Source organism: Nestor notabilis, unplaced genomic scaffold, assembly GCF_000696875.1.
Source record: "Nestor notabilis isolate BGI_N333 unplaced genomic scaffold, ASM69687v1 scaffold3696, whole genome shotgun sequence".
In the NCBI taxonomy this organism is placed as follows: Eukaryota; Metazoa; Chordata; class Aves; order Psittaciformes; family Psittacidae; genus Nestor; species Nestor notabilis.
Window position 1 is genome coordinate 23,358 of NW_009934070.1, and position 13,763 is coordinate 37,120.

The 13,763-nt window shown below is 36.9% G+C and overlaps 1 protein-coding gene across 1 annotated transcript in view; it reads left to right on the plus strand.

Annotated features, from left to right (window-relative positions):
- DIAPH2 (diaphanous-related formin 2) overlaps nt 1-13,763 on the plus strand; it is a gene marked incomplete at its 3' end in the record, with an annotated part of 30,005 nt that overhangs the window by 6,694 nt on the left and 9,548 nt on the right. Inside the window, exons 5-9 of the mRNA XM_010017139.1 lie at nt 8,099-8,238; nt 8,604-8,678; nt 8,765-8,834; nt 10,157-10,293; nt 11,397-11,505. Of these exons, the coding sequence (XP_010015441.1) occupies nt 8,099-8,238; nt 8,604-8,678; nt 8,765-8,834; nt 10,157-10,293; nt 11,397-11,505 (531 nt within the window). The remainder of the gene's footprint in view (nt 1-8,098; nt 8,239-8,603; nt 8,679-8,764; nt 8,835-10,156; nt 10,294-11,396; nt 11,506-13,763) is intronic.

The following is a 13,763-nucleotide window of genomic DNA, read 5'->3' on the forward strand; positions in this document are numbered from 1 at the left end:
GAAGTTTGTGTGCTTCAGGAAGTCCTTCTTGCAATTGAATCGTGACATTTGATGGAGTAATTGAAGGTTTTTCAGAAAGATAAGTGACCTTTCTGTAGTGCATTACTCTAATTTAGCTTTTAAATAGCTATCATCTTAACTGATCTAAAAAGTATAAAAAGCAGAGCTCAGCTGTAAAATGTTGATGGGGATCTTAAAGCAAACTTTAATTTTCACTGTTAATTTGAGCCCTAATCAGTTTTTACTACATCATGAATTGTCAAACTTCCTTTTCTCCAGGCCTCCTTCAGGCTTGTCTTCCATGAAAATGCTGATCGCATTCAAAATGATCTTTCTTACAATTTTCTACCTTTTTCTTTGGTCACAGATAACTGTTCATCTGTCTTCCTTTTTTTATACTGAAAATACTTGGGCTTTTTCTTCTGCTTAGAGCTCACGAAACACACTTAACACTTGATTTGACTTTTCTTCCAGTTGAAGTTTGTTTTCGTTAGGCTTTTGAGCTCTGTCCGCTCATTTGAACATTGCTCACTTGCTGATGTCATCTTAACCAAATGATTTTTAAATTTGGTGCTTCATTTTCTCTGCCTTGTGTGCCATCTGCAGCATGTTGACCATGCTTTCCTGAAAAACCTACTGTCTTCAGAGTTCTGACAGACAAAGAAACCTTAGTTTTCAATGGATGGAAATAAAGCTTTCCTCTTCCTTGTGAGGAGGAAGCATAGAAGCTAAAAGCTGGATGCTTTCATGTGAAGTGGTTATCTGTGCTTCTGATTACTTCTCTCACTTGAAGAGAAAGATTGTTGCCTATGGAAATGATACTTGGGAAGTGGTGAAAGCTCAGAATTCTGTTTCGTGATTGAACTTGGTGACAATTCATGCCAGAGATTGTCTGGTGATGACAGTCCATCTTGCGCTTCTTGAGGAAGCTTCACCAGGAACGGGAGAGAAGAGGTGATTGTGAAAGACTTGCAGGGTCTCTGTCTTGTGAAAGACTTCCTAAAAGAGTAATGTAAGAGAAAAATGTGGAACATGAAGCAGGTGGAGGCTGAACAGATACAATCAAATTGAGATCTCTGAACAAAATCGTACTGCCTCAGGCCCTGTATCAGATCAAAGTGGTTATTCAATAAAGTGGCTCCTATCAGATTGCAGCAAAAGGCTGACAAGGGAAAACTTACAATATTTGTCTACAGTGCTGGTGTTCCCAGGAACATGGTCATTTGTGCAGAGTTGATAGAACAGAGCAGAGATGTGCTGCCTTTCTGCAGAGTTTCTTCTGTGTAAAGTCAGCTTCTTGTTCATGAATATGCAGAGATGCTGTTCCATGGTAAAAAGGAGATGTCATTCTGGAAATCGCTGCTTAATTATCCATGTAATTAAAAGCATCCATACTGAGCAGTTGAAGAAAAATGCCATATGAGCTTTCATGAAATGCAAGTTAGATTTATAACTGTAGGCTATGGTTTTGATGATGAAAACTTAATTAAATTCAGTGATGACATCATCTAAATAGATCAAAAGCTCCATAATAATGAAGTTGTTCTATGTACAAGGAAGTCCGCACGCCATTTGTTTTTTTCTCAGTGTCATATAGAAAATATCTGACTGGATTATTTTAGCAAACTGGCGTATCTCTTAATCTTTCAAGATGTAGATGTCAAGTGAGGTATTCAGTTATTTGTTTGTAAATGTGTAAAATACTGATGATTGAGCAGCAGAACATAAAAATTTCAAATTATTTCTCCTCCAGTAGAACTCTTGTTTTCCTGTTGAGAAGCTGTAACTCTTAAACAGTTTGATAAAGTAATAAAAGAATGTAACTACTACTACTAATGATTAAACACTGAAAAATTGTGTGATGCTACATCCTACTAAGTACTTTGCTGTGTTTATTTATGTATTATTATTATCTTTTTTACACAATAACCTCTCTTGGCTGACCACTGCATGCAGATAGTCGGAAGTAAAGTTCCGGTGAGTATGAACATGATAGTTTTGTTTTTCCTTATGAATACACTTCAATTTTTAGAGATTAGGCTGGAATATTTTGGACTTTGATCTTTGATTTAATTATCAGTGGGCACGGGTTCAAACTTAAACAGGGGAAGTTGAGGTTAGATAGAAGGAAGAAGTTCTTTACTGTGAGGGTGGTGAGGCACTAGAACAGATTGCCCAAAGAAAGTGGTAAAGGCCCCATCCCTGGCAGTGTTCAAGGTCAGGTTGGACAGAGCCTTGGGTGATGTGGTCTAGTGTGAGGTATCCCTGCCCATGGCAGGGGGTTGGAACTGGATGATCTTAAGGTCCTTTCCAACCCAAACCATTGTATGATTCTATAGCTGAGTCCTTGTTTTATCAAGATAACTATCAGCTACCTTAGTTATGTTTATTTTACCAGGATAAGATCGTTGATTGCACTTTTGAGGGATCTGTTGCTATGTTTTCAGGCCTCTATTTCCAATTTCTTGAGACTCGCTGGGAACTCATGTGTTCACTGTGAGCCAATAATTTAGGTTAACTTGCTTTTAATTGAAGGAAATCAGTCGAGACTTTAAATTTACAGTATTTGGCTTACTTTAATCATGTTTAGATGATGTACTTTTTTTTTATGTCCCAAGTGTTAGTATTCATAGTTTGTCATGGAAATGTCAGCAGCTGTGTATCGGTGTGAGACTAAGATTAATATAGGGGATTCAGAAGGTCAATTAATAAGCATTAGATGAGATCACCACAGCATAACTTTTATTAAGTGCTCAGCTACATTTTACATTGTCGTGATTAAATTTAGTGAATTTTTGTTTTTAACAAGTATTTGGGACTTCATTTGTTACACTGAATTCAGCAGATTTTTGTTTCATGGAAAAAAAAAGGATTTTAATTAAATACACATTTTATGTATTAAATATGTAGAAGAGAATAGTTACAGACATATTTTAAATGATGGCTGAAAGCAAAGATGTTCTTTTTAATAATGGATGGACTTTTCTGTTAATTGCAGCCAAAACAGGCTTTTCAGGTACTGCAAGGTTTTCTACAGATGATATGCAGTACTTAGGGTTTTTTTGGAGTAAAAGTAATAAAGAACAAACTATGACTTAAAACTGTCTAATCATTACCTGAGCTCTACTTAAATATATAAGAACATTGCGTGTAGGCATAAAGAAATTGCTGTTGGGTTTGTTTTATTCAGAGTAGTCTTTAAACAGCCTTTTCTGTCTGTATTCACCAGTACTTTTGAGTTTTGTACACAGGACTGGTTCTTATGCTGATTAAGAAAATATGTAAGCATAATGAAGGTATTTAAAGGTATTTGATTTTTGGGGGGACAAATCAGTAATTCTCCAGTTCAGTGCAGCAAAACCAGTTTTAAATAATTCCCACTGCCATGTAATTTCGTTATGACATGAATTAGCCTGAACAGCTGCTTTATGAGAGATTATTTTATAAAGCAAAGTGGTGTATGCAGAACGGGTAGTGGAGAAACTCTTCTTCCCCTTTTTAATTTGGGGTCTGGTGTAGAGCAAGAATAGCTGTGCATCAAAAGCATGTTTTTGTACAGATAACTTGCAAAATGGTAAAACAAGAAATGCTGCTTTTTTTGAGTATGGCTTCTGCATATTATTGCTTAAAGAATGCATGCATCTTGGTGTGCTGCTTCTCAGTGTATGTTTTTGTAGGATTCATCCTTTGGGAGTTGATTGTATCTGCTGGCATATGTATTTATTTTCCTGAGGATTTACAGATTTACTTTGGTTGGGGAAGAGAAGCGTTTTGGGCTGTCGAAGCTAGTACTTTTGGGTTGCAGTAACAATTGCAGAGAAGAGGTTTGTCTGTTTATGGGCAATTAAGACTCAACTTCTGAGTTTTACTTGGGGTCTCAAGCCCCAGTGCCCCCTTGTCATTTTTGTTGCCTGGGAAGTGACCTTTCTGTGCTTTTATGGTGATAATGGCACTGAAATGGCAGCTATGCGTCTTCTGTTTATCTCTAATTCGGATTATCTTGTTTTTTAATGGCTTGGATTAATGTGTTTAGCTAATCCTACAGGGTGGAGTGGATACAAACTGTGTAAACTTCAAATTCCTCATTCAGGAGCTGATAAGAGTGTTTCCTCATAGCTTGAACAAGGATACTGCTTTTCCAAGTTCAGTGTGCAAAAGCTGGAATATGTGGTTTAAAAAAATAGTGAATGCTTTTATTACTTTCCTAAAAGCAAACTCCCTCCCTACCCAACAACTTGTCTTGTCTGACTTAGTTGTTATACTCTAATTAAAATATTGTGGTTTCTGTGCTTCAAATAGAAACAGAATTGGATTAATAGAGAGTATGCAAAACCTCTTCAATTAGTCATTGGTGAGGGGGAAAGTCTAAGTTATTACTCCTACTTCATAAATAATTATGGTTATTATAATGGGCTTGTACCAGTTACTAGTTTCTGTCTGAGTGATTTATTTTCTAACCTACAGAACAGGTATAGGGAACTGGATAGAAGCGGGCACCAGTGATATTGTGAGATTCTTACTCAGTGTGCTGGCTGCCAACAACCTCTCTGAAGTGAACACGTCTCATGGAAGCCATAGACTTCAACTTCTTCAGCTGATCCCAGCTTTAACTTTAGTCCTGATGAGGTCTGAATTGTCTGGTGCCTCCAACAGGAGCAGTTTGTGCAGGTTTTTCTGATCTTGTATTTTAACTGTTACAGCCCATTCATTTGGTTCAGCTGAGCTCCACAGTTCTTTACCACCAGGCAGACAGAATATTTCCTTGTATCTGCATGGAGGGCAAAATGCTTTGCTTTCCCATTTTGTTAGCTTGGTTCGCAAGCTTGTTTGCAGGCCTCTGGTGACACACCTGAGCAGTGCATACAGCTGGGCATTTGTGAAGTCCTGGCTAAGGAATTTCTTTCTCTAGTGAACAGCTTCGAAATGACCTGGAGTTGAAGCAGAGCAAGATAAACTGAAAATGAAATCTCTGAAATGTTTAATTCTGCCTGGTCTTCTAAATATTGAAGTTTGTGTAGAGAGAAAACTATGCTTAAGTTTCTTTTTCACTTCATCACGCCCTGTAAGGTGTCTGTCCTATCCCTCTGTTGTACCTTAAATCCTGCAATGTGTCCTATACATTTGAATTGATTAGATTTACCCTGTTTATGGGAAAGTAAACTAGGTTTTCTTTTACATATGTGGGGTTCTGTGAGAATACCAAGAGTTGCCTTCATCTAAAACTAAAACTTCATCACTTCTAACTTCCTCAGAGAAGGATGTTTGAACATGTGGTCCAGGCATTCATTTGAGTTGTCGTGAGTGAATAAATCTGTACCTTAATTGTAATACCGTGAAGGTGACTGATCATAAAGTAATTTTTGAGGTTCTTATCTTATGCATTGATTTAATCTTTGACAGTTCTGGTGTGGGACTTAACCTTCTGAGGTTCCTGGTACTTTGCTTTTCCTTTTGTCTTTATTAGATGCTCTTGCGTAAGGCATCATTACTTCAAAGTAAATGAGAAACTTGTATATTAAAATCTGATCCATGTCAAAGCGTAGCATTACTTGAAAATAATATTCCAATCAAACTTTCTTTATATAGGGAAATAAAAGAAATTGCACCTGCTTGTGGCATTACAGTTAGAGTGGCTGGAGGCAAGCAGGGATTGAGACTGAAAAGCTGATTGCAGAAAATAACTAAGTAGCCCTGTTAAACCAAGATTTCTCTAGCATGAACTGGAGTATTTGGGCGAAAGGTTTTGAGAATGGATTTGATTTACGAATCATCTTCAGTGATCATCTGTTTTGAAGAAGGGGGAAAAGATGAGATGGTTCCTTATGGCTGTGTACTTAAAGGTGCTTAGTCATAGGAACAATGAAGCAGTATGCCTGACCTGTAAGCATTCTAAGGAGGCTTAGGAGATAGTGCTGGCAATTCCTCCAACGGTTAACTTGTTTGAACTGGTTTTGAGGGAGGTATAGGTCTTCTGAAAACAAGGGGCTAGACAGAGGAGCAGGGCTTTTCTCAAGTCCTCGAAGCATAGAAAGAGGAGGCAGCAAGAGCCACCTAGTTTTAAATATGAAAGACCTTAAGTGCCTCATCTGAATTGGAATCTCCTTTGAAGCTTGCTGCAGGCTACAGTTGAAGGGCAAACCAGGAAATACACTTTCTGAAAAGACAAATACTTCTTGCATTCTAGAATACTTTTTAGGGTCTAGCTTAACATGTAATGGCATTTGATTGAAGTTGCCATTATCTCACCTCTGCAGATTCTGTGTCTACAGCAGCGCTCACGTTCTCTTGTTTCACTCTTGGGGTTTGGGCAACAGCTGTTGTCTGAAGTGACAAAAACTGTATCCAGTATTCTGTAGATAGTGTACTAGTTACACATAAAATCTTTTACAGTTTCCGTCCAATACAGTGAATGGCACAAAGCTGTTCCTGTTTTCTAATTCTTCACCTTACGGTCTTTATATCATCATCTGAACTATAATTATTTTTAATATGATAGATGATCTTAAGGTCTTTTCCAATCCTTAGCATTTTATGAAGTGCTAATATACTGAACCTGATTTAAAGTTAGTTCCTATTCTTCTAAAGATAACCACCCATTTATTTCTTTTTCTTTTGGTGGAAGAGCATATCTTTGTTTAGGAGGTTGATAGTGCCAGGCTGTTGTTTCTTTATATCATATTTACTTATCTTTGTCTTGGTCCTTTGATGTGTAACTGGCATGCAATGTCCAGCTAAAGGTGCTGTGCATGTCAGCAAGAAGTATCTTCACGTTTGTTGACACAGTCCAGAGGACACTGTTTTAGTGCATTTACAATCTGTGTCAGATTTTTGTTTTGCTGTGGTGACAACCAACCTGAAAGTATACTGTGAACATTTACATAGTTCCATTATATGCATTAATACTGGCATGTATGTAGGTCAAAATCATTAACTGAAATGTAGAGAAGTAATTTTGTTATCAGCCATACTTACTGTCATCTTTGGAAAATGAATGGTAAGAATTTGAATAGAGCAAACCTGAAACATCATGAAAAGTGTAGCTTTTGGGAAGAGAGACAATTAGAAGATTACAGTAGTCAGAGAAGTTCCTGATACAATTAAAACCAAATGCATATAAATCCTATTCTGGGTCAGGGACTTTTCATATTGCCTTTACACCCCTGACATCTTTATCAGGTTCTCTTCAACAGGCTATTTAGAGCTAAGGAGCTTTAGGGCCTGCATATTAATCATAACCACTCTTTGAGATAAACCTACTTGTCTGCGACTTGTCAGAGCTGTACAAAAGATTAGTTGCACCCTTTGGTAAAATGTTTTGTATATTGTTCATGGTCCTGAATGCTACAGCTCTAAAAACTGATTATCACGTATTTTAATCCTCAAATACCTTGTAGGTAGTTATTCTTCTGTAGTGGCTCTTCAGCTGCGAGACGAGCTCTTCTTCAAATATTCCACATGATTCTTTCGTAGCAAACAAGATCCTCCAGAGATCTTTATTGGTGGCCAGACATAGAATTATGGTAGAGAAAATGATTTTTAAAAGCACTGATTTAACAGTTGGTGCATAGCAGTTCTTTTTCAAAGTAATTTTCAGTAGCTTATCTTGTTCCTTTCTTTTTAAGATGGGAGAATTAGTTTTAGGGTCAGGATATGTCCATAGTGTTAGTGCACAGCTTCTTTCAAACAGAAGACAGGTACAGTGGGAATGATCAGAAAAGCTTAATAACAAGTGTGTGTGTGGGGGGGGTAGTGTGTCTCTGTTTATGGTTTCTAATACAGTGGTGTGAAGTAGATGTTAAATGAGTGAGTAGCAGTTAAACATGTCAGTACAACTGAATGATAGAATAAAGTTTTTATATCCAAGATGTAATACATGCACTTTAAGTGAAGAAGGTTCCAGAAAAATACTTGCTTTTGTAATGCAAAACCTAAACTATTAAACACTTATAATAAGCCAAGGTCAAGTTAGGTGTCCTTAATAGTTGTAGAGGGAAGCAATGGTTTTAAAATTCATGTGGAAATATTGGCTGTACATGTTTTCATGTACACACTGCTGCGATCAATAGAACATTAAGCAGCATTCTGTCTTCTGTGATAGGGTGGACTGAAAAACAGCAAGCACGAATGCACCCTGTCCTCGCAGGAATATATTCATGAATTGCGATCTGGAATTTCAGAGGAAAAGCTTCTTAATTGTCTAGAGTCTTTGAGAGTGTCTCTAACTAGCAATCCAGTCAGGTAAGTAATGATTTGTGCTGTAGCTGACGTCATGCTGGTTTTGCTAAGCAGTGAAGAGTCGTGGGGATGGTTTTTTTTTTGAGACCAGAGCAATTATGCTAATTCTTGTTGGCAGAGAAAATAGTTCTCATCACACTGGAAATGTTTGTGACTGGCTGCAATATCTGCTCACCTTTCACAGTGGTTCTTAGCAACTTGTGGTTGCTGGAACTAAGGATTTGTCGTAATGGATGGTCGGGTCTTCCTGGGAAGTGAGACTTAAAGCAGTGTCTATGGAGACATGTACAAGCAGTACTGGAGACATAACTTAGCAAGTTGTACATTTGCTTAAGAAATAATTAAAAGCACACTTCTTCCTTTTTCAGCTGGGTTAACAATTTTGGACATGAAGGTCTTGGCCTTCTTTTGGATGTATTGGAGAGGCTTCTGGACAAGAAACAGTAAGCACTTGGATCATTTGAAGGCAGGGGTGAGGGAGCTTCTGAAGATTGTTTGTACTTACAGTATTTTCCTTCTCTCTTTCAAGGCAAGAAAGTATCGATAAGAAGAATCAACACAAACTTATCCAGTGCCTCAAAGCATTTATGAACAATAAAGTAAGAAATATTTTAAATTCAAATGCTTCTAGTATGATTGGGTTTTGTTGGCTCAAGATCTGTGTAGCATGTTGAATCTCAGAAAAGGAAGGAAAGCTTCTATATCCAGTGTCAGCTGACTCCTTGGAAACATAGATCTTAGTGTAACTTTATATTGAGAGTCTTATTCATAAACCTTTCTCAAGATGCTTTTTTGTCGTTTGTTAAATATTCATTTTCGGAAGTAAAATATTTGGCAGAGGATAATGGTATGGATTTAAGGTAAGTGAATTTGGAAATTAATTGCTTGTGAAATGGAAAAGGAAAATAATTGTTTCTGAAAATACATTTCAATACATGATTGCTTATATAATGTACTTTTAATCTGATTTTATATTGAGTATGATATCGTATCTTTTTAGTTACAATTTTGAAGTTGGTAGGTAATGGGTAAAGAGTGAAACTTGTCTAGTTTAAGTTTTATGTAAGTTGTTTCTAGCCTGGGTTACTAGTTCACAGTGTGAGTACTGTTTCTAGAAGTTGATGTGTTAAACTTGTTATTTTGCTTTATTCAGAGCAAAATCCACAGTGTTGTTACAATGATTTATCCTCCTCCTCCCCCCAGTACATACAACAGTGCATTAAAGTTACTTAAACTGCTGTTAAGCCAGTTCAGTAAAATCTCACAAGATAGTCTGTCTGTCTGCTGAAGCGGGAGAAGTAAACTTACATGGCCACATACTTCCTCCCTGCTATCCCTACACTTCCAGTGTAACCTCAAACAGTTACGTAGCTGATTTACCAACTATCCTGTACTTAATTAAAATGTAAAATAATGCTACATTTTACATAAATGTCATGTGTAAGGTTTTTTGATTTACCTGTACAGAAGGTGAAATAGAATATACAACAAATAAAGGAAGATAGTTGTTTCAGAAAAGAATTTCAACCTCCATTGGTCATTGTGTAGAAAATGCTATTTTGACTTGCCAGGAGCTGTTACAGGAAAAAAGATGAAGTAATTCTTCATGCTTGTGAGGTGTTTCAGAAATAGATAGAAAATAAAAGCTGATTTGTGTTCTGGTGGATACCTGAATTTGCAAGATACGTTAACTTCCTTAGGAGCTGGCTCACTTTCTTTCTTAGGAGAAGCTTCAAATGTGTGATGGGGAAGACTAACTTATGTCCCCAACTGGTAATAGCCAGGAGATTTTTAGTAGAGTGTTGCCAAACTTCATATGGGGGGTGTGTGTGTGAGGATTCCTAAGGATCTGAAGCCCAAAGATGGTTGAGTATTGAAGGCAAATACAATCTTTTCACTGTAAGCTTTTTGTTTCTTTAAGTACGGATTGCAAAGGATTCTAGGAGATGAAAGAAGTCTCTTGTTGTTATCAAGAGCAATTGATCCAAAGCAACCACATATGATGACTGAAACGGTGAAAATACTTTCTGCTCTCTGCATTGTTGGAGAGGAAAACATGTAAGTAAGATACTGAAATACATCACAACCCCACCATCCCCACCCCCTTTTTTTTGTCTCCTTTGGAATGCTTATGAGTTGTCAGTTTGGACACAGGTGAAAAATCTTGTCAGTTAAACTAATGTAACCTGTCAAATCTTTTCTTTCTTAGTGTAGTTCAAATGAAAAGAGACTTTTCCGTGTTCTGATGCATTAATCCAATATTAAATAAAAGCAAATGAGCAGAGATCTACAAACTGTGGCTTAAGGGGAAGGTCTGAAAAGACTACAATTGTTCACTACAGAGGAGGGAAGATTTAATGAGCCGTAACTGTTCTTTTGTGGCTACTGACAAAAAAAGTTATTTCATACGTCTCTGATGAGTGTGATGAGGAATTGTGAACCTTGACTTGCCACAAGGAGAACTGTCAGATTTAAAGCCGCTTGAGAGCAATGTGTGTTAGCATGGGGTGCTACTGAGCTTACTGTTGTGGGGAGGCTTGAGATTGCCACATCTGTTCTGAGGAGGGGAGATGAACTCATAATTATATTTGAAAATTACTGATTTGACACCACATGTTAAGATTTTTCAGTAGTTCAGAAGATAATAATAGAGAAATAAATGTGTGGATTTAAATAAAATATCTGTTTACCCAAGCATAACAAATTTGGGCAAAAAGTTTACATTTATAGCTGAAGTTTTGCATGGAGCTATGCAGTACATGTGCATGAGCTTTTTAAAACAAAGATCAGTTGGCATACATTTGCTTTGAATTATTGAGTGTTGTAGTGTACTGAAGGTTAAAGACAGCAAACTGTGTGCAATACATAGATAAAACCATTTTGATTTCTGAAAAGACAATGTATTAGAATTCCAGAAGTTAAACATGGCAGGTGATACTTAGTGCACAGTCTTGCCACGGTAGTAATTTTTTTCCCCTCCCTGATTGTTTTTTAGCTGAATGTCACAGTAACTGAGAGATTTATTCACCTTTTCTTTAATTCAACATGAATCTTGTAGATATTTTTCACACTTAGCTCTTGGTTTGTTTTTAGCTTCATACAGATAGGTGCAGATTAGTGCCGTGGATGAGAAACTTTCTGACAGTTTGTCTTTCTCTTAGTCTGGACAAGCTTTTAGGTGCTATAACAACTGCTGCTGAACGGCACAACAGGGAACGTTTTTCTCAGATTGTTGAAGGACTGGAAAACCATGAGTTCTTACAGCTGCAGGTGGGTCTACCTTTTTGTATGCTGACTAATACAAAATAATCTAAAGTACTAGAAGACTGTGTATTATTTTATGGCATTAAAATTGTTTACCATCAAAGTCTTTTAGTGCTATTACTTCACTGTTGAGTAAAAGACAAAACCCACTATAAATGTCCTGCTGATACCAAGAAGCTCACTTTCTTGTCCCAAAAACAGGATTAAAAAGTCTTGATCTTAATAAAAAAATGAGTAATTAGTGATATTCCTTTTCTCAGATGCCAGATGTAATGCTCAGGTAATAAGTCTGTGAAAGCATCTTATTATCTTTGTCACTGCTTAATTTTCTTGACCAGGAATTTTATGTGGTTTAATGGACTAATGAAAAATCAGATCTCAGTCTGTTCTCTTGTTATAGTTACTGGAGCCCTGAGGAAGTTGGAGGTAGTGCTCCCTGTGTATCATTTTGGCTTAGGGAAAAAGCATGAAAAAGTACTCCTAAGTTGCATTGCTTGTTTAAACACCCCTTTCCCCAGTCTTGCCCCACCTAAAGGAACCAAAACCTCCTGTACTTACAGCTTTGAAGTGATTCCATCAAAGTAATTTATTTGTAGAAGGACAGAACAAGTTTGTGTTGTGCTGTTGACGTGAGTAACTGGAATACGTCAACTAAACACATACTTGTAGTATCTTACTGCTTGAACTACCTGTGGCAGGAACCACAGAATTGTTCACCTGTTTGTAATATTACTGAATGAAGAAATAGATAAGCATTCATCTTGTTAAAATAGTTTAATATTTTGAAAGGGTTTTTTTTACTGAAATTTTCTAAGAACATCAGTCAAAAGTTTGATTTGGCTATGAAGGATTTTGACAACTTACCATTCTTCCTGCTAATGACAATTTACGTTACATCCCAGCCCATCTTTGGGGAGGATTTCAACATAAATTGAATGGTTGACCTTTTTTAAGAGAATTAATGAGACTAGAACAGTGATAACACAATCATTTAGTAATATGAGAAGTAAATTGAGTGGGAGTAAAATTGCTAGCTCTAGATATTTAAAGCTCAATGTCATCCAACATAGCCATCCTCTTAACACAGTCATCCTCTTAGATTAAACAGAAATAAGCCACAGTCAAAACTGATCAGTGTCAAGTATATTTTTTCATAGCTTACACCTTCAGTATGCTGACTTTATAGTCAGCTGAAGATAGATGCATAACTTAATACTATCTTTGTGCAGAGTGCTTAGTTTTCATAGAAATCATGCATTATAAAGAATTACTTGGGGAACTACAGTGCTGTTGCCCTGTAGCTAGCATAGATTTACTTTTCATGTTAACCTGTTCTTTTGAGTTCTTCTGCTATAAATTCTAACACTGTTTCCTTGGGATTGGCATGCAGGTTTCTTCCATTTCTAAGACATTTATAAGATACACATGCAGCTGTGTTACTACTGCTGGGACTTCTGGCACCACTATAGGCAGCCTCTTAAATATTCAGATATACATGACAGATACGGATGGGGTATGTCCATTTTTGGCAGGGTCCCTTTAGAGATCAGTGGTGTGCAGCAGCATGTCAATGCTACTTCTGTCAACAAGCACGTGCATTCCTTTGGGGTGTGTTTGACATCGGCCCTCCATCAGCTACTAGTGCATCTCTTAGGAGTAATCTAGTGGGATTTAAATATTGTTTTTATAAAATAAAATAATACATAGTCTTCTTTACCGAGTTATGTCCCTTGTCACATGTTCATTGCAACTTATGTGCCAGTGGGGAGTTTTTTATTTGCTGTATTCACCTGAATAGCCAAAGAGGTTTGATGGCTTTTGGAATGCAAGCTTCAACTGCCTTTTTTGGTAGCTGCAAGTGTCTGCATAGAGACCAAGTGGCTGAATATCCTGCTAAAGGGTCACTTTGCTTATGTCCTTCTCATAATACAGTATTAATACAAATTTTATCAATACCTAATAGTAAATCTTAGCTACCATGGCTGAAAGATGTGGAAAAGCAGAATGCAAGCAGGACAGGTATACCTGCATGGGACAGATGCCTTTTTCCATTATTAGATCATATATATGCCAGCTACAGTTGTCTAAACACTATGTTTACCATCAGTAGTTCTTGTTTCAGAGCTAATGAATTGATGCTATTCAAGAGGCTTCTATAAATGACATTCTAATCTTAATAATGCTACACAAAAGAGTTGATTTTTAAGTTGTCTTTTACTTGTTGACCTTGTTGATTTAAAACAAATAAAAACAACCACACAGCA